An 18,792-nucleotide genomic window follows, 5' to 3' on the forward strand; every position below is an offset into this window, starting at 1 on the left:
CTAGGAGCTCAATCAAATAACTTTCCAGCACCATGAATAGTCTGTTACATATTTTTAAATACTTTATGACACAGAAAGAGTAAAATCAGTATTTGGTTCTTGTTAGAAACTGAGGAAAATCATATAAAATATTTTGTTTGCTACTGAGATGAATATACACAAATGACATGTTTCCTTGGAATCTGGGCCTTTTTTTGTGCAATATGAGATACAGATTTTCAGCTTCTCAGGAAAATGAAGTTTGCATACCAGCACAGAATATCCCTGGGACTTCACTCCGGAATATAACAGTTCGTACTTTCTTATCAGATTTCAAAGCATCCACAGCTTTTGACATCTACAGAGAAAATGAGGAAGGGGAATAACCAAAGACTTTTTAAAGTGCTTAATACCAATACTTCACCTTTATACTAAAAACTATTATTTTAACTTACCATTTTTAAAAGATTTTTGCTAAGTGCATTCTTGGCATGAGATCTATTTAATCCAAGCACCACAATTCCTGGAGGGGAAGAAAAACTGTATCATTGTTACAGTATAGTAAAATACATATTATCTATGTAAATTATTATTTTGCAATTATAGAAAAAACATCGAGGATTGCAAAAAATGCTAGTGTAATCACTTAAATACTGAGTTCTTGAAAGAAAATAAATCGACTTACACTTTCCAATGTTAAAAAGTTCAGTGTTCAAAAGAAATTACATTTATTGTAAGAATGAAAGCATGGCCCTAATACCTTCACATGGAAAGAGGGCTTACAAAGGCTGAATGTATAATTACACAACTGCATGCACAAATTTCATGTTACTGTGCGAAGTGCTGATATGCAATCAGGAAAGATACTTAACTGTAAAGCACTATGTTTCTTTTTTAGACAGCTTGGCTTCAGAGAATTCTTAACGTAAGAAGTGTTACCACACCTAAGACTAGCAGCTCTGATATAGGTAAGAGGAAGTCACAAATAGAAAGAATGCTACCAATGGGAAACCTGGCCTTTTGTTTAAAAAGAAAAATATATGTAATAATTCTCTCCCAACACACAAAAACTGCACTCAATGTTTGCTATACAGCTCTGAAATGTCAACAGCTGTAGTGTATTTCACCCCTAGAATCTCAAACTAAAAGCTATGTCTTCAATTGAAAAATACCAATGCACTGATATTCACCTGTATTCACAGAAAACTGATATAAAAAGCTACACAAGTTGCAACGTGCTGTTCAGAATACACACGCAGTTTACAATCATGTTCTTCAAAAATCTCACACCTTTTGTATTCTAGTTTAGTTCACATTTGGAAGCCGAAGAGTGTTGAGTTAAAATTTTAATAATTAAACCCTTTCAAATATGGTCTCATTTCAGTTTATGTTCATAAGTTCCCAAAAATGTGGTATACAAAGCAGGGGAAAGTGTCATGAAGCAGGACAGTTTGGTACTTTGCCTGCAGGGAAGGATTTGTCTAGAGCTACAAGATAAACGCTTCTACGCAAGGCAGCTACATTCAGTTTCCCTGCCTCCCAGCATCCTCAGCTGTAAAAGCCCCTGGACAATGAAACCTTCTCCAAGTAGCACAGAAACACTAGGCACAGACAACAGCATACCCACAGCATAAACAAGACTGTGTGAGCTGTAAAAAGTAGTCCCAGAGACTAGATCTGGTGCTGTGTGTGGTCAAGAAGTATGTAATGGAAGAGCATAGATGAGGCAACAGCACCAGGGCCCCACCTGAGAAGGTCTAGAACATGAACTGGTGGAAAAAGGAACGGTAGGTTAGAGGAGAGTAAAAAAGAACACAGGGAATTATATGGAGTTAATGCCCCAATGCAGCAGGGTTATGACAGGCTGTAAGCAGATAAAGACAGATAAACTTGTCACACAATGCGAGGTGGAGGGCGAGCAGTTCCAGTATGGAGAGAAAGCAGGCATGTTTCTTTCACAGAAACATGGCCTGCTATTTGTGCTGCTGAAAGAGACATAGGAAACTTATGTCTCCTCCAGGCTTAATTCTAAGGCTCTTGTCTTTATCCTTTATTAAGAAACAGTATTTTTTTCCATGTTCTTCTGAAAGGCAAAGCCAAAGAAAATCCCTTCTCCTAAAAAGAATTAATGAATTAAAAATAGATTGATTAAATTCCTCTTTATGATAGCTACAGCTGATTTAACACTCCAAATGTTATCCCCATGTTTTGCAGCATTTTTAATGCCACAGTTAACAAAGATGTATATTGTGAGATGGAAAGAAAAAATAACTTCACAAAGATTTTTTCAAGGGAAAAAATAAAAACAGGCGGGTTACTGACATGCAAAACTTTAGCTACCTCTACCTCTCTACTCTTTCTTCAAATGCCTCCTTTAATTCTCTGCCCAACTGATCTTACAGTATCTGCCTCAAAAACACCCAGCAATGAACCTAGGATAAATACACACAACATAACACCTTCATAAACATTACAAAAGCAATTTGCTGATTTAACAGCTGGAACATAGTGCCTAATTCTATTGTTTTTTGTGTAACAGTAGAAATAAAAATCAAAATCTTGGCTAGTACTCAAGTATTTTCTATCACTTATTGGAAAAGCACAAAACAAACAAAACCCACAAAACAAAACAAACCACTCTAACGTTTCACAAACTCTTCTTTGCTCTTGCCTTGCCTCTTCCTCGATTTAAAATAACCTTTAAAAACCAAAATTAATATTTAAAACTAATTCTAAGTTCCACAGCTGGTTGAGGAAACATGGCTAAAAAAGTATGCCTTAGAGGAACTGGAAACAATTGCGAACAGAACAATCACTAAGACAGAAGTGGATTTGATCAGACTATATCACAGAATCACAGAATGGCTAGGGTTGGAAACAATCATCTAGTTCCAACCCCTTGCCATAGGCAGGGAAGCCTCATACTAGACCATGTTGCCCAAGACTCCAACCTGGACTTGAACACCGCCAGGAATGGAGCATTTACCACTTCTTTGGCAACCCATTCCAGTGCCTCACCACCCTTGCAGTAAAGAACTTCCTCCTTATATCTAACCTGAACTTCCTCTGTTTAAGTTTAAACCCATTACCCCTCGACCTATTGCTACAGTCCCTGATGAAGAGTCCCTCTTCAGTATCCTTAGAGGACCCCTTCAGATACTGGAAGGCTGCTATGAGGTCTCCATGCAGCTTTCTCTTCTCCAGGCTGCACAGCCCCAGCTTTCTCAGCCTATCTTCATACGGCAGGTGCTCCAGGCCCCTGATCATCCTTGTGGCCCTTCTCTGGAGCTGCTCCAACAGCTCCATGTCCTTTTTATGTTCAGGACACCAGAACTGTACACAATATTCCAAGTGAGGTTCCACAAGAACAGAGTAGAGGGGCAGGATCCCCTCCATTGACCTGCTGGTCATGCTTGCTTTGATATCAACAACTTTACTGACCCTTAACAGTGACAGAAAAACCTCTGCTTGGATGAAAGCAGAATTTCAGTTCTCCTTTGAAAAAGAATCATGCTAAAATTCGAAGTTTTAAAGTTACCTCTCTGCATATGTATACAAAACTACATATAAGCATACTTAATTCACAGGTGCTTGCCTGAATTTGCAGCAAGTCTAAAATAACCAACTTAACATGCTGAAAGACACAAACTGAACTGCACATCTCAACATACTGTTACTCCAAGACACAGTAGTTACATAAAGACGATGTGCTGCAGCTGAATAGAGCTCTGTGCTGTGGCCCTCTCCATAAAAGTAGGTATAGCATCATGGCTCTAAAAATATAGTCCTCAGGAAGGGAGCTTGCGCTTACTGTTTCCCCACCATTCCTAACCCTGCTGCACCCAAATCCCTGCCTGTGGCAGGGGGCTTGGGACTAGATGATCTTAAGGTCCTTTACAACCCTAACTATTCTATGATTCTAGGATTCTAAATGGGAAGGAAGTGACGAACACCAAGGGAGATGAAACACCTCCAAAGGAAGAACACCTCTAAAATGTGCTCAGGACCAAACCAGAAGAGGAAGCACAAAGTGTCCATGTTGTGTTGCGCTGGCTCCAGATCACTCTGGAGCATGGATTCACTTTCTTTGTCTAACCAGGTATATTAAAACAAGACTGTTGGTATAGCTAAGCAGAGCAAGGTCAGCAGCAGTTGGCAGCACTGCAAGGAGGAGAGTAAGATGGCTACTAGGAAAGCAGCATGAGATGAGCAAGAGTGATGAAGTCACACGCTCCGGAACAGAAAAGGTTGAAGCAACTTCTGTGCCCTTGTCTGCCCTGCACACAAGCATAAAAGAGGTGCGGTAAGCAGCACGACTCTAGCAGTTTGCTGCTAAACTTGGTTTTCTGCCACTAAAGTGGCCAACACATGTCCACTTATAAAGGAGTGCACATGGAGTATGTACAGTGCAGCACACTGAAAAGCAAAAACCAGCGGACCCCAAGCTGACCCAGCTCTGCAGCTGTCACATCGACCACAACCCTCACCTTCCGACGAAGCCACCGGCCAGGGTGAGGAGGAGGAGCCGCTGCTCCCTTCCCGCCCCCGGCCGCCAGTGGCTCCCTCGGGACCTCCCCCTCCCTGCCCCACCTTAGGTGGCCGTCCCACAGTGCCTCGGCGGCGCGCAGGGGTCACCCCGGAGCCGGGGCAGCGGGTTAGGGGCAGCCACGCCGCTGCCGCCTTCCCCTCGTTACCTTTGTGCTCGTCATCCAGGTAGCGTATCCGCAGCTCCTCCTCTTCCTTCGCCTCGGAGCCGTAGCTCTTCCCGGCTGAGGGGACAGTGGCAGCGGCGCCTCCCCGCACCGGCGGCCGTTGGCCGGGCCGGCGGAAGGAGGAGGTCGCGGCGGCTGTGGCTGCCAGCCTGACTCGGCCTTGCAGTAGGCCCAGGCCGCGCAGCGCCGCCGCCATGCTGCCGCCCGCGCCGCCTCAGCCTCTCGCGGCCGCCGGCCCCGGTCCCGCCACCCACGTGACCTCCGGCTCCCTCCTTCTTTCCCCCTCCCTACGCCGCTGCCGCCGCCGAGGCGCGAGGCTCCTGCGTTCTGCCGGCGGGCCCCTGGGGCGCCGCTGGCTGCAAGCGGGGACGCGGGAGGCTGTGGGACGGGACGGCGCAGCGCAGCGCAGGGCTTGGGCTTGGGCTTGGGCTTGGGCTTGGGCTTGGGCTTGGGCTTGGGCTTGGGCTTGGGCTTGGGCTTGGGCTTGGGCTTGGGCTTGGGCTCGGGCTTGGGCTTGCTTGAGCTTGAGCTTGAGCCTGGGCTGAGGGTGCTAGCCGTGGCGTCAAGCAGACCGGGCCCAGCTCTCCCAGCCGCAAGTGGGGAGGGAAGGCTCGTTATCCGGGGGAGATTGGGATTTTGCGTGTGCAGCGTGAAATACACTGGCACATGGAAAAGTCTCAGACCGGGAAAACCCACTCTCCAGTTTTACTGGGAGTTATTGGTGGTGGTGGAAATTACCACATATCTATTTGTGGTGAACCTGCCTACACCCCATCTCATGGGCAACATGCTGGGGCTGTGTGACACCAGAGTGAATGTGCACGGGCTCCTCTGCACTTGCTTCTGTTTAACTACTGCAGCCATGGCCAGGTCTGGCAGTGGCATCAGCACTGACCACATCAGTGACAGTAAATAGCACAACCGTGGTACAGCTTACAGGCTAGGGCCAAAACCACAGCAGCAGGTAGTGCCTGGTTCTGCATGCTGAGATAAAAGGCTTCTGGCTTGGTTTCCCTGCGTTGCTCTATGCCCACCCTCCTCTTTCTAGGCACTCAGAATTGCTTTCCAAATAAATCTGTCTCTTTGCATAAGTAAGGGTCAAACTAATGCGGCCTGGTATTCAGAACTGAGTCTAGTTGTTCTAGAAACCCTGCCACGGAGTCTGCTTGCCATCCATGCACACTGACAGGCATACCGACATGAAGCAAGTCAAAGGATGTAAGTGGTTAAGGTGGACGTAGGAGAGAGGTGCTGTCTTTAATTGCAAATGCAAATGTTACAAGACCACTATGACCTGTTTCAACAGGACAGTAGAATTTCACCTATCCGTATGTCAATACCACAACATTTATATGGACCAGAGTATATATGTATTAAATGAGTTCACTTGACTCCTTATGCAGGAGTTGAGAAAGGTTGCTATAGCTGTGATTAGTCTGGGACAGTAATGAGACTTAAAAAGCTGTGAAGTTTGTCTTCTTCAGGTTTATTAACCTGGAAAAATTGGGCTCTGAGAATTGAAAACATGCCAGTGAGCCACGTCCTGTCGTTTTCAAAACTCAGTATTACTTAATCAGGGGGACAGAACTGTTCCACTTCTGAGCAGAGGGTCAGATGCACCCATTTTGGTTGTTTGCGAAAGCCAGCTATTGCATTCCTTTCCTTCTTGCAGTTGGTCAGCAGCTCTTCCACTGCTTTTCTTCTGGAGAAATGAAAGCCTAAAAATAATGACCTCTTTGTTCTTCTAGAGCACCATGAAGGACAAATGTAGGGGGAGAAACAAGCAGACTATCGCGTTTATTATGTTTTACTATTTAAACAGGACTGTAGCTTGTGATTAACAGCCTGTGCCAATACTGCCTGCAGTATGCTGAAGTCTTTGCCAGCAGAAAGGAATAAAGAATGCCTGACCTGGAAATTTTGTTCACAGTCAAAGAACATTTTATGAGGACAAATTTTGAAATACCACACCCAATTATGTCAACAGAAACAGGGACAGCACCATTCTAAAATACACAGAATAAGGTAAAAAAACATTAAAAGCAGAACCAGATTTACTACAGTACCATAACGTTGCCTTAAAACTGAGAGCGGATGTGGTGTCATTTGCAGTGGTTCCCAGACTCCAGAACTAGTGAATGCTTTCCTGAGCAGAGGTCAGTATATGGAATCAAGCCCAACAGAATAGCCTCGTCTGTTGTAAAAGCACCCACAGTCATGGTTAAAGCTGAAAGAATTTTAGAAGTACAGTTTTCTTGTACACCATCACTGTTTGGTTTTATTTTCTTAGCGTAAGAAGTGAAAATTAATTTCTGTTCACTTTTTCTGCAGTTTTGCACTTCTGCGTTGCTAAGGCGTGTTTACAGCTACATAAAAAGTTTCCATTTCCGATTACCTCTTCAGTGTTTTCTGAAAACAGAATAGTTGTGAAGAGTGGTAATAAAACTATAGTTGTAACATAACAAAGTTAGAACTCCTAAAGATTTTTTGCAAGCCACAGAGTAATGTTTTTAAAAATGAAATTTTAAATTTTGGCAACAACAGAAAGATGCCAGCTACAGTGGGTCTTTTTGTTCTTTGAACTGTGTCTCTTTGTATGTTTAAAACTGCACGATACTTCTCGTAAGTGTGTTTTGTTTTGGTAATTTAATACTACAGTGCATTTTGTAATACTGTGTAGTTAGTTCCTCTCGTTGAACTGACATACAAGCATGAATCAAGACTTTTTGGATGCAAGTGAAGTTTTCCATGTTCTCTTGCTGGTTTTTTTTTCACTGAAGTTTAGTTCTAGCTTAAAAGTCAAAGTAGTACATGGAAAGCACATTTAGTTACAGAGGGAAAGTCTATTGACATGCAAACTATTATTTACACATATATACTAATAAGAAAAAAATAAAAAATGGAGCAACTGGAACAGAACTGTTAAGCAACAACCTAATAGCATATGACATTGCTTGGTAACCTGATTCCTGCTGCACACAGAAATCCAAATATTGATACTTGGTGATGAGTAAAATAAATTGATATAGGACAACTGTATAAATTTTGACTCAGCCTCCCTTATGCCCAGAGAAGCAATGTGAGCATGAGTGAAAATAGAGCCAGTGTAAATGGAGAACAGCTCAGCAGTTCTCTGCGCTCAGGTCTAACTTTTAATATGGTCAGTCAATCATAATTAATCCAAGGGAAAAAACTTAAAGGTCCTTCACCTTAATTAATTTTACATTTGAAATTACCCTGAAAACCACATTTGCATCAGGTTGCAGGTTCTCACAGTGTACGGGACTGAGACTAAAAAGGGAGAAGTGCAGCCTCTTTTTTAGCTTTGCTCACAGCTTTTGTTTGAAAATGCAGCCTGAAGGGAGGGGAATTTGAGTGGGGGAATGGTGTCATTTTTCTGGTTTTGATACAGTACTGTTGCAACTTAGGCAACACAGCTTATTTGTGCAGAAATAAGAGGATGGCCTACATGGTTAGTGAGAAGTTTATTATTCAACATGCTTCAGTGCTGGGCACCTGCCATGATTCACTTTCAGAGTTACAATCTCACTCTTAAGTATAACGGATGAGTGTGGCCTCTAAGATCTAAATTAGGTACCTAAAACTAGGGAGGGTGAAAGTACTTGTGGATGTTCAGTTAGGCATCTAATATTACTAAAAATACTAATAAGACCGTTGAAATGAGGCAGAAGAATAACTGTTACACTAATTTGCTACTTCACAGGTGACAACGAAAAGGTACAGACAGTATGCACAATGCAGCAGGAGTAAGGATGGAAAGGAATCTTAGCTGGTTCTAAGTGGCTTTGATTTTATTACATTGTGCATGCAGATGAGGTGCAATGAATAGTTTCATTTTTCCTGGATGAGCACATCAGTGGCAGCATTTAACCAAAGTGAAAAGGGAACATGTGCTAGGGAAAAATGAAGCACGCAATTTTGGCTTTTCCAGCTGAATCACTTGTCTCTGTAAAGTGACTGTTGATATTTGAGAGTGAGATCCATTTTGCTACCTGTTCTCTAAGTTGATTTATAAAGGTGGCTTCAGTTTCACACCACCCACCAGGAGTTTTTGTGTCTTCTAATTTTGACATCTTTCCTTTTCATTAATGGCAGATTTTTTCTGATTATTATGTTATCCAGTTAGCACACTTGCATTTCCGATCTTGATTTTTAACTTTTTTTAAAGCCTTTTTGATCTTCTTTAAACACTTATACTGTGAAGACAAGTCCGCTGTTATGTATTATTAAGCATGTACCACACACAGCATGTTCCCCTTTCTGGCACCACGCCCATTCACTATGTTTTGCAGGCAGCTGTTTCCTTAGATTGTCTGTTTTCTTTCTGCTAAGTGCAGTGTTGAGATTATAATGCTAAACTGTATGATGGGTTTACAGCTTACTTTTTCTTTTCAGAAATTATTCTAAATAAGCTCAGACTTAATTGGGTATGCTTATAAGTTTGCTTACATGGCACTTATTGCCTTGTTCTGACATGTGCAGATGAAAATGTACCTGTGTGTCATTCATGCTTTGGAGCAAAGGACAGATTTTGTCTTTGTGTTCATGTCAACCCCATTTATTTGTGCATATGATCTTGCATCCTGAAAATGGAGACAACTGCATTGGATTGATGTAGTTCATCCTGGCATATGTAAGCCAACTACACAAGGGACTTCTTACTTGCTTACTACTTGCCTGCTTCCCAGACATGGAAGGCAGCATAAACCACTTTGTATGCCCATTCTCTGCAGATCACAACCAAGGCAGAATGCTAAAACAATTGCAGGAACATAAACGTGCTGAACAAGGCCTCTTGCATGGGTAAATTGGCAGTAGTTGCCACAGACCTACAAACATGTAATACTGGAAGATCAGAGCCTTAGGAGGCCCTTAGGTAGTTATAACAGGAATTTGGCAGATACTGTGTAAAAAAATGTATGGAATGTTTTCTTCCGGGGCAAGGCACGTAGTTTATGCCAAAAGGGCATGAAAAAAAGGTATTTATTTCTGTGGTATTTAATGTAAGCAAAGATAGTGGGAATAGAGAATTGACGAACAGCAGAGATTGCTAAAAATTGAGATATTTGTGTCTAATCACAACTCCAAGTCTTTGATTGCAATATAGGTCTTCTTTTGCCAAAGCTTTTAAAAAGCTTTCTTGTGTTTTTGAAGTAGCTCAACAGAACAGATATTCACCGGCTTGTTTAAATAACGATGCATTCAGGCAAACTGCCATCAAACTGCAACATCGTTAAATGCTTTCCTTAAAGTGAATGTATGCTGTTTGGCTATTTATTAATGTTGTTAAAATCATCTATTTTCTTCGTGATCAGGCTTCTAGACAAGCCTTTGTGTGAAGCAATACTCCCCTTCCATCTTTGTCTCCTTTTGAAGAACTCCAGAGCCAACTGTATTGTTAACTGTATCTTAGCGGATCTTTGCTTTGGCAGCCGAGAAGGTGAGCTCTCATATGGTATAGGGGAGTCCGTGAAAGCTGCACAAGAAGCACAGAAACCAAGTAGAACACTACTGCTGTAACTGGCATTTGATTTAAGATAGTTGATATGAAATTGTAATACAAAATAAATTTACCAGTTTTATCAGGGTGGGTGCCTGTATGTGTGGTAAAAAGCTGCATGAGCTGCTGCTGAGGAGGCAGTAAAACAATCCTGTCAAATCTATGCTATCTAGAAGAATGAAATAGAACTAGTTATTGGCCCAGAGAAGGAAGCACTTTGGAACAAAGAATTACTAATTTAATAAAAACAGTATCTGAATACAGAGAGTGGGGTTTCCTTCCAAGCAACCATTTGGTTAAATAAAGGGGCAGTTCATCTGGATAATGTTTTGTTTAAAAGTTTTTGAATTAAAGCAGTAAAGGATATTTCAGTAGAACTTGCAATGAAACAAAAAAGACTGTCATCATTGCAGTCAGGAGATGAAAAATACTTTAATGCTTCTGTCCTGGTGTAATGTGATTTCTAGTGAAAAGAACTTACAAAGAAACTCTGCACTATTTAAAGGCAATACATTTGTCATGAAATCCAGGTCCTTACTAGGAGATAAGAGAAAACTGGTCTTTTATGCTCAAGCCATAAAATGCTATAGAAAAATCAAAAGCACTTCATAGGCTGTTTTTATCAGATGTAATTGTTTATTACTCTTCATGAGCAAGCCAGGAGTTCAGATGTATGTTACATTTCTGAATGGCATAATTATATTTCCCTTCTGTTCAGCTAATTTCTCTTTTTCTTTTTTTTTTCCTATTAGGTGGTTTATGTCAGAACACAATAACTGAGCTTGGATGTACTGTAGATAATATGTGAAGTTTAAGATATTGTTTACCTTTTTATAAAAGCAGCAGTTTTTAAGAAAGTCATTGCATGGTTACTGCTTGAAAAATATGACACATTACGGACAAATCACTTGAAGATAAATTTTAAGCTATTATAATGTAAAATGTATTTATGTTCTTTGCTTTTCTTTTTTAGTCTTTTATGATTAACAGTATGTCATGCAAGATCTACTGAATATTTTTCATTCTAAGAAGTGCTTTACATTCATTTTCACCCCATATGGGGAAGATACTGGGGACTTTTTTGATCTTCTGTTCAGTTTCATTAGATTAGGTTATATTTTACATTCTAACCTTAACTGTATTTTCCTGCATTCTTTACCCTCTACATATTGATGCAATTAAGACAGTATGATAAGCTGAGCAAGCATTTTCACTGAAAGCGTATTTGTCATATAGAAGAACTCTTATCATATCAAAGAATCTGAGTGACCTTATGACCTGAATTTCCAGGGTAGAACAAAAGGTTAAATAGTCACAGTCTTCATATCTCACATGGATACAAGATATGGATACAGATGGTTTGGCATCTACGTAAGCTAAGGACTCTATGTTTTGTCAAAATGGTTTTATCGTAACCCATTTTCTACTTAACTACCCCATTTAAGTCATTTGTCTATGTAAGAAAGCAAGATCCTTAAGATCAAGAGCAATGAACCTAGTAACTGGTATGTGAAAATAAAAGAAAAATATATACTGAATGGCTAGTATTTTATGTGCCTAGGCACAGGCTGAAAACAGAGGTACTCATCAATGCTGGTAAACAACCATTTCCAGCACAACAATTTTCAGATTTCTGATTTCTTAACATTCTTTAAAGGCATGTTTTTGTAGTTCCTCAAAGTTAGAATCTCATCTAGGAATCAGTTTTTGCAATTTGTGAAAATTAGGCATCAATTAGAGAAAAATTATCTACAAAAATTAGCGTGTCTTCAGAGTCATGGTTAACATTTCTTTATAGATAGTATCTTTTTGTGTATGTCACTTTGTCTGGAAGATGAAACTATGTTCCAGTTACCTTATGCCCTGTGAAGTATGTATTATTTGCTAAGTGCAACACAGCAAATTGTGTCTTCTCAGCCCTACTGACAAAAAAAAAGTTTATGTATCTAAGCACTTCAGTAAAGTGGAAGACTTAAAAAAACCTAAACCAGGTTTCCAAGCCAGAATGTGAGGCTAATATTGCCCACAGTTGCGTACTTCAGAAATGGCCCATAACTGTCAGAACTTTATAGTATTTGTGCTGTTTCAACACCATACCTGAAAAAAAAAAAAAAAAAGTAAAAAGTACATGGTTTCCTTCGTCGAAGTCTTTCAAACATGCCATTTTTCTGTGGTATATGCGGTTAACAAAAGGGGAAAGAAGTAAAAATATGAACAAGAATGGGATGCTTCCATGTTCTGAAATAGTATTTTAAAATTGCATAATGAAAGAAATTCCCAAGGTGTTCAGCAGAGCTAGTAAACTGTGCGCACTGGAATACACATTTAATACAGTTGGGTATATTGGGACAGTTCTTGATGTTACTCCTAATCCATGTATTAATCTAATCTACTTAAGGTAGGGATTCTGTGTTTTCTTAAAGTGGTTTCATCATAACCTTTTTTCTATTTGAACACACCGGTGTAATTAGGATTTATATTTCTTTGCAACAGAGATGCAGAATACCTGTGGCATCTTTTCTCCTCCCTCATCCTGCACCCTTTGTCAGGAAAGCTTAAGGGAGGCATGCTGTACTTCTTTGAATTCATGCATCTTTGGCAGAGGAGGACTAAAATTGACAATCCCTCCAGTAGCCACTTCACAGGAACATACAATACTGTAAAGCTTTTGTAGTCTTGATATCACCAGAGCATCTGGTTCCTCAGTTATATGAGCCTTGTCAGTATAGCTTCACTTCAGCTGCGCAGTATAGGATGGGGCAGAAACAGCATGAAACATCTGAGGATATGTCACTGCTTTGACTCTGGAATGAGATTTTTAGTAAAATTTCTAATGCAACCAGTAGCTCTTTAGCCTGGAAAATGGGGAGTAGGAATCTGACCCAACAGAAATCTACATCCATGTGTATGTTTGCATTATACTCAAGCCACTTCATAGTAACAGATTTCAGATAAAGGGAATGTCATTTAAAGAAAACAGGATTTTTAATTTTTTTCATGACATAAATTAAACTGTGCTGCATTAAAAATATTTTTAAACGAAGTAGTTTTACTACTCTTCATATGTTAAAACTATGGCATTTCTTAACATAAACTTACTAAGACACATCAGTGTACAGCCATATTTCCTAGTGGCTGCCTGTGTTCCTGTTTTTCAGAGTTCAACCTGATGTGTTTTAAGCATGATTTTTCAGACGTGATGAGAACCTGCTACCTCTACTGAGCTTAGTTACAGCTGTAAGTAGTCATGAAAACCCACTGTGTCTTTCATTAGATACGTAAGAAAAAACTTAATATGTCTGAAACTTCTGGCAACGTCTGAGTGCCACAGATGTTACTTCAAATATTGTGAACATCTGAAATAAATAACCACAATGTATGGACCATCACACAGAACTATGATGTTAAAAATGGAAGTGTATTCAGTATTTGTATTCCTTTCTCCACCCTTTCAGCAGAACACAGTTGTGCTCTAATAAAATCTTACTTGTTCATAGTCTTGTTTTCCTTTTAATTTATCATGTGCTGAATTCATCATAATCCTATGTTTAAAGCATCAGTCTGTTGCCATGGAAATTACTGATGTCACAAATTTAGTTAGAACTTCATGACAGGATGAAATATAAAAAGAAAATGTGGCTAGAGAAGAAGAAATCATTGTTCAAATAGCAAAGCTTAGGTAACAAGCTGAAAGGGGAAAGTGCACAGGGATACACGAAGAGTAAGGCTATTTATTATTTAATTCTGCTGGAGGAAAATTCCCCTTTAAAATCTCTTTCAAATACAGAGTGATGTTTCTAGAGATAGATAAAAAACATTTATAAGTGTGTCGTAAACCTGAGCTTTCTAAACTTTCACACCTTGAACTGTTGTATATACCAAAACAAAAAATTTGCAAAATAGACACGATAGTGAACAAGAAGTGAAGGGAGGTGGGTTTTCTTAATGAAAAGAGTAAGCAAATAAATAAGCTTTAATTAAGAGATGGTGTATATAATCTTTATTGATTACTGGGAAAATCAATTCAAGTACCATTTACAGGTTTATTCAAATTAATTTTGACATACAAAGTGACATTTCTCTGAGGTCAGATTTTGCATCTTTTTAGTAATTTTTACTGTATCTAAGGCTTCAATGTCATGGACTGACTGAAAAATTCTTACTGGCTTTATTATGTGGTCTGTCAGACTTGTCAGATAGAGCACGTTTTGGAGAAAGAATGCACTTACAGGAGCTCGGTGGCACCGACTGAGCTACTTTTCCATTCCCAGTATGGAATGTAACCAGCTGTTACACTGTTATTAATAGAAAATTGGCAACAAAGGTAAAAACCAGATTAATTATAAGAATTCGAAGACAGAGCAATTTTTTTGGGGGAAAAATAAAGCTATAAAGGAGGTGCTGCAGCCTTCGAAGTAGAATATTGTAAATATCCCAGTAAGTGGCAAAGCAATTTATTTCACGATTATAGGACTAAGAAGCCTTATGAATAGGATAAAAATTAAAAAATATGTTGTTTGCTTCAGTATTTCCCAGTTGGCTAGCTTAGATTGTTTGCCACTCACATTGCTTTTTGAATATCCTGCTCTGAAGCATCCAGCTCTTCTCATGGGCATGTAAGTTCCAAAAGCCTTTAGAACCCAGCAGAGCAAGTGGGTGTCCTGAAAGCTGGATGTTGAAATGCTCTGTATCATGATACCCAGCTCACTTACTGAAGAATTTAGCAGTAAAATTCACCTTTTATGCCTGAGAAAACTGATGAATACACTGTTTGTGCAGAGTAACAGAGGCCAAAGTGCTTACACTGAAGATGCATCATGCAGGTGGACCTCATACAAGATGCAGGTGAAGTATACTCCAGACCCTTTCTATTCTGTCTCCTTTCTAATAGAGGGACAAATATGCCCAGATCTTGCCTAACCTTGGAACGAGGAGATAGTTGGAACATGCAACTAGACCCAAATAGGTAGAGAACCACCACTTATATATGACCTGAGAGATCTAAGAAAAAGGAATAGGTATCCTCTTCTGTCTTCTGGGTTAGATTCTTGTACAAGGTGAATTTATAACCACTTCCTGTTACTCATTTTGTGCAGTATTTGAATGCTTACCCTGGTTTCACCACAGCTGCACATCTAAGACCCCAATCCAAAACCCACTGAAATAAATGGAAAAGTCACACTGATTTCAAAAAAGAAGTGAATTGAGCCAAGATGTTAAAAGGAAAAAGTCAAAAAAAGTGGTGTCAGTGTTACAAATTTTGGCATTGGGAGGTTGCTTATAGCTAACATATTCCATCTTCATAATAAGGCAGAGTTTATGCTACCTAAGCTTACCTTGTTAGTATCTAATTGGAAGCCAGGCATAAACTTCTTTCAGTCAGCACTTCATTAAACAAACAAGCAGTTGCACGCACACTTGTGAGTTGCACAACAGATCAGAGATATTTAACTACTTGAAATCTGGCTTTGACACATAGCTGTTCATCCAGACCCACTGGTTTTTTTTTTCTGTATGTGAAGGGCAAAAGCAGAAAGCTATTTCATATTATAGTAGGAGCCACCTACATTTGTCCACCTCCCCACATCATAAAGCAGTTTACAATTGTAATAAATGTAGCCATTCAGACTAAGATTTGCCGTGCCGAATGCCCGCCTCAGGCTTTGGCTAAATTTAACCTGGAATGGCCCAGTCATTTCTAAGATTGGCCTTGGAGGAAATTAATTGTCATGAAAGTTATGCCAGCTAGCCTATGTAGTATCTCTGTGTCTTGTTACAGAGAGCTAGACTTTGTCAGTGACATCACTGAAATGCCAAGGATGTGCCTTTTGCTAACTTTCCACCTTTCTGTCAAAAAGTCATGCAAACTGGCTAAGTTGCAGTGTTTCCATCCTGGAGGGCCTACAGTTTAGAAATGAAAACATGAAAAGACAGGATAAAATATCTGGATAAAAGTGGTTCCATATGGTAATATTGAAGCAGTGTCATAGCAGGAATTAAATCCATTGAAAAATCTTTTGATTTTTTTTCTACTCTGTTTGAAACCACTTTTAATGCTACATTTTATGTGCAGTGACTGTATCAAACCCAAGTACTGTCCTTATACACTGCTGCTTTCTTTGCCCTTGGTAGAGCAATGAACTTCTCTGAAGTAACAGGTTATTCATGTAGTTGTGCAAGATTCTCAAAAATAATGTGAATATCATTGTATGATCAGGTCATTTCCTCACATGGAAAGAATCTCATTTGCGAGAGGTTAAAAATAAACGTGAAAAAATTTTTTTCTTTCAGGCGGCATAGCTATCCGTATGGGAAACATCAAGGATGGAGGGAAAAGAATTAGGAAACTTAGTCAGACTCTTGATTTGTGGTGTTCAAACTCACCCCATGAAAGTTTTCAAGTTGTAAGGTGCAAGATCAATTCTTCACAATGCTGGGCTTTTCAGTCATAAATGACTCATAAAATTTCTCAGGGACCTTGTAGGTGACCTTGTTGTCTCCCTTAGTCTGCATCTCTTAAGAAAACCTTGTGTACAGGAATCACAGGTAACAGGGTTTCCATGGGGTCAAATGGAACGAAGCAAATGCCATCTAATTTCATCAACTCCCAATACCCCTGCAAGACTCTTACTACAGAGGAATGGATACTTTTTCATCCACTTGCAGGAAAATTCCAAAAGACCTTGTAGGACCTGCAGTTCTTTCTCCCTTCTAGTAAGTACTAATAATACAGAAAAGAACTTTCTGTGAAATTAAACATTCACCTCTGCCCTACATATTTTTCTCTTAATGACAAATTACACAAGCAAAATGACATGCATTTGCTAATGCTTTTTTCCCTTAAATGGTTTCCTAGCATGCTCACATTCAATCCCCCAGTTACGCCTGAACGTTGCTGGGCATATTTTTTGTTATGCTATAATGCTACTGAATTATTTCATTTTATACACTGAGATTTCTGAAGAAAATAACTCTTTTTACAAGACTTGGTAGACAACTGTCTTTTAACTGGATAAACAGAAAACACATGTCCAGTTTCTATGTACATTGAAAATTTTTACTACAGAACACTGTAAATATATTAATTCGGGGGTTATAATCAAAGCAGGCAATTGGATTATTTGGGGGCAATTCATACAAGATACGTTTTTATTCATTCTGCTTTATGACAAAGTAGTAGAAGACCTCTACAGTGTCTTCAGATAAACTTAAAAGTCTTGAATATGTTTCAAGATAAACAGTAAAATCCTGGTATGACTGAACTCAGTGGATATATTCCTTTTAACAACATTACGTCCAGGATTTTATTTTGTCCTGAAAAAATAAAATGTTTCCTTAGGTTTCTGTGTTTCATTTAATCAGAATTCTGAATATTTCTTCTGCCTCCTCTGCCTTTCTGCTAGATTAGATATATTCTCTCATAAGCTCTGTTACTAGAAACACACAATGCAGTTCCAGTCTCCTCCTTTTGAAAGTGACTATGGATTTGTAACTGATTCATTTTTAGAAGATTTCATTTCCTCACTCTGAGAAAGCCATGCTCCTCAAAAGGTAAGGCAACTGAAAAGCGGAGACAGATGTAAAAGTGGCAAGAAATGTAAAGGTACTGAATCTATAGCAGATCAGTTTATGGTGGTACATGGTATGGTTAGGAAGAGAAAACTTGTATTTAAACTGGATCAGGAAAATGAATTGGTTCGTATCAATGAGAATAGGGAATTCTATAAGTAAAGGAACTACTACTACTAAAAATCCAACAGTTTGACAATTTTTTAGATTAGCGTGGAAAAGCAGTGAAGAACATGTTCTTTTGCAGTGATGGTAGATGTGACTTAACTGGATTTTTCCAACTGTAGTGTCTGTGATTCACTGTCTGAAATCAAAGTAAAGAAAAGGCTCAGAAAAAAAAGTAGCGTCCAGTCAAAGGAATTTCAAATTCCATAAGAATTACATTTTTCAAAATTCACACATTTTTTACTACTACAGCTTAGCTAATAAGTTTCAAAGACACCTTTGTTGGATTGTACAGCTTTTTCACATTATAAATGTGAAATGTTTATCAGCATTTTTTGAACTAAATCAAGTTCCTAGTTAGATCTGTGTGCGAATTTTGATCCAGTGAGCTAAAGCTTTTTCAAGACAGCATTGAGTCTTCTTACCAATATAATTCTTACTGCTATGCAATAAAATAGTAATAATTTGACATTTTAAAAAAGAATTGAGGTGATGAAGTGTTCAATTAGGTAGGAACTGGATACAGGTCAAGATGTGATAGTGATTCTAAAAGATAATGAAAATAATTTGCAAGTGAAATAATCCCTTCAAAAAAAAGTGTGATTATAATAAGCACATATTTCATAAGTAGACCCATAATTCAAAAAGCATTTGATGAGCAAAGATAGCTAAACTACTACCTGACATTTTCATGTATTGTTATTTTCATGTATAATTAAGTTTTCAGTAGTGGTTGAAGTCAGATGCAGGGCAAATTGTAATGGCTAGATATCCGTTTTTGCATAAAAGAAAACGTGTCATCCAGTTATATTAAACTTAACTTTGTGAGCTTTTATTTGTAATGGC

At 39.2% G+C, this 18,792-nt stretch overlaps 1 protein-coding gene across 1 annotated transcript in view; it reads right to left on the bottom strand.

The window, feature by feature from the left end:
* AUH (AU RNA binding methylglutaconyl-CoA hydratase) overlaps nt 1–4,893 on the bottom strand; it is a 108,194-nt gene extending 103,301 nt beyond the window's left edge. Inside the window, exons 1-3 of the mRNA XM_080637584.1 lie at nt 4,674–4,893; nt 435–502; nt 250–337 (exon numbers count right to left, since the gene is read on the bottom strand). Coding sequence (XP_080493710.1) covers nt 250–337; nt 435–502; nt 4,674–4,887 — 370 coding nt within the window. The 5' untranslated portion in view covers nt 4,888–4,893. The remainder of the gene's footprint in view (nt 1–249; nt 338–434; nt 503–4,673) is intronic.
* Between the last annotated feature and the right edge of the window lie 13,899 nt (nt 4,894–18,792).

The sequence above is a fragment of the Psittacula echo genome (assembly GCF_963264785.1).
Source record: "Psittacula echo genome assembly, chromosome: Z".
Lineage (NCBI taxonomy): Eukaryota > Metazoa > Chordata > Aves > Psittaciformes > Psittacidae > Psittacula > Psittacula echo.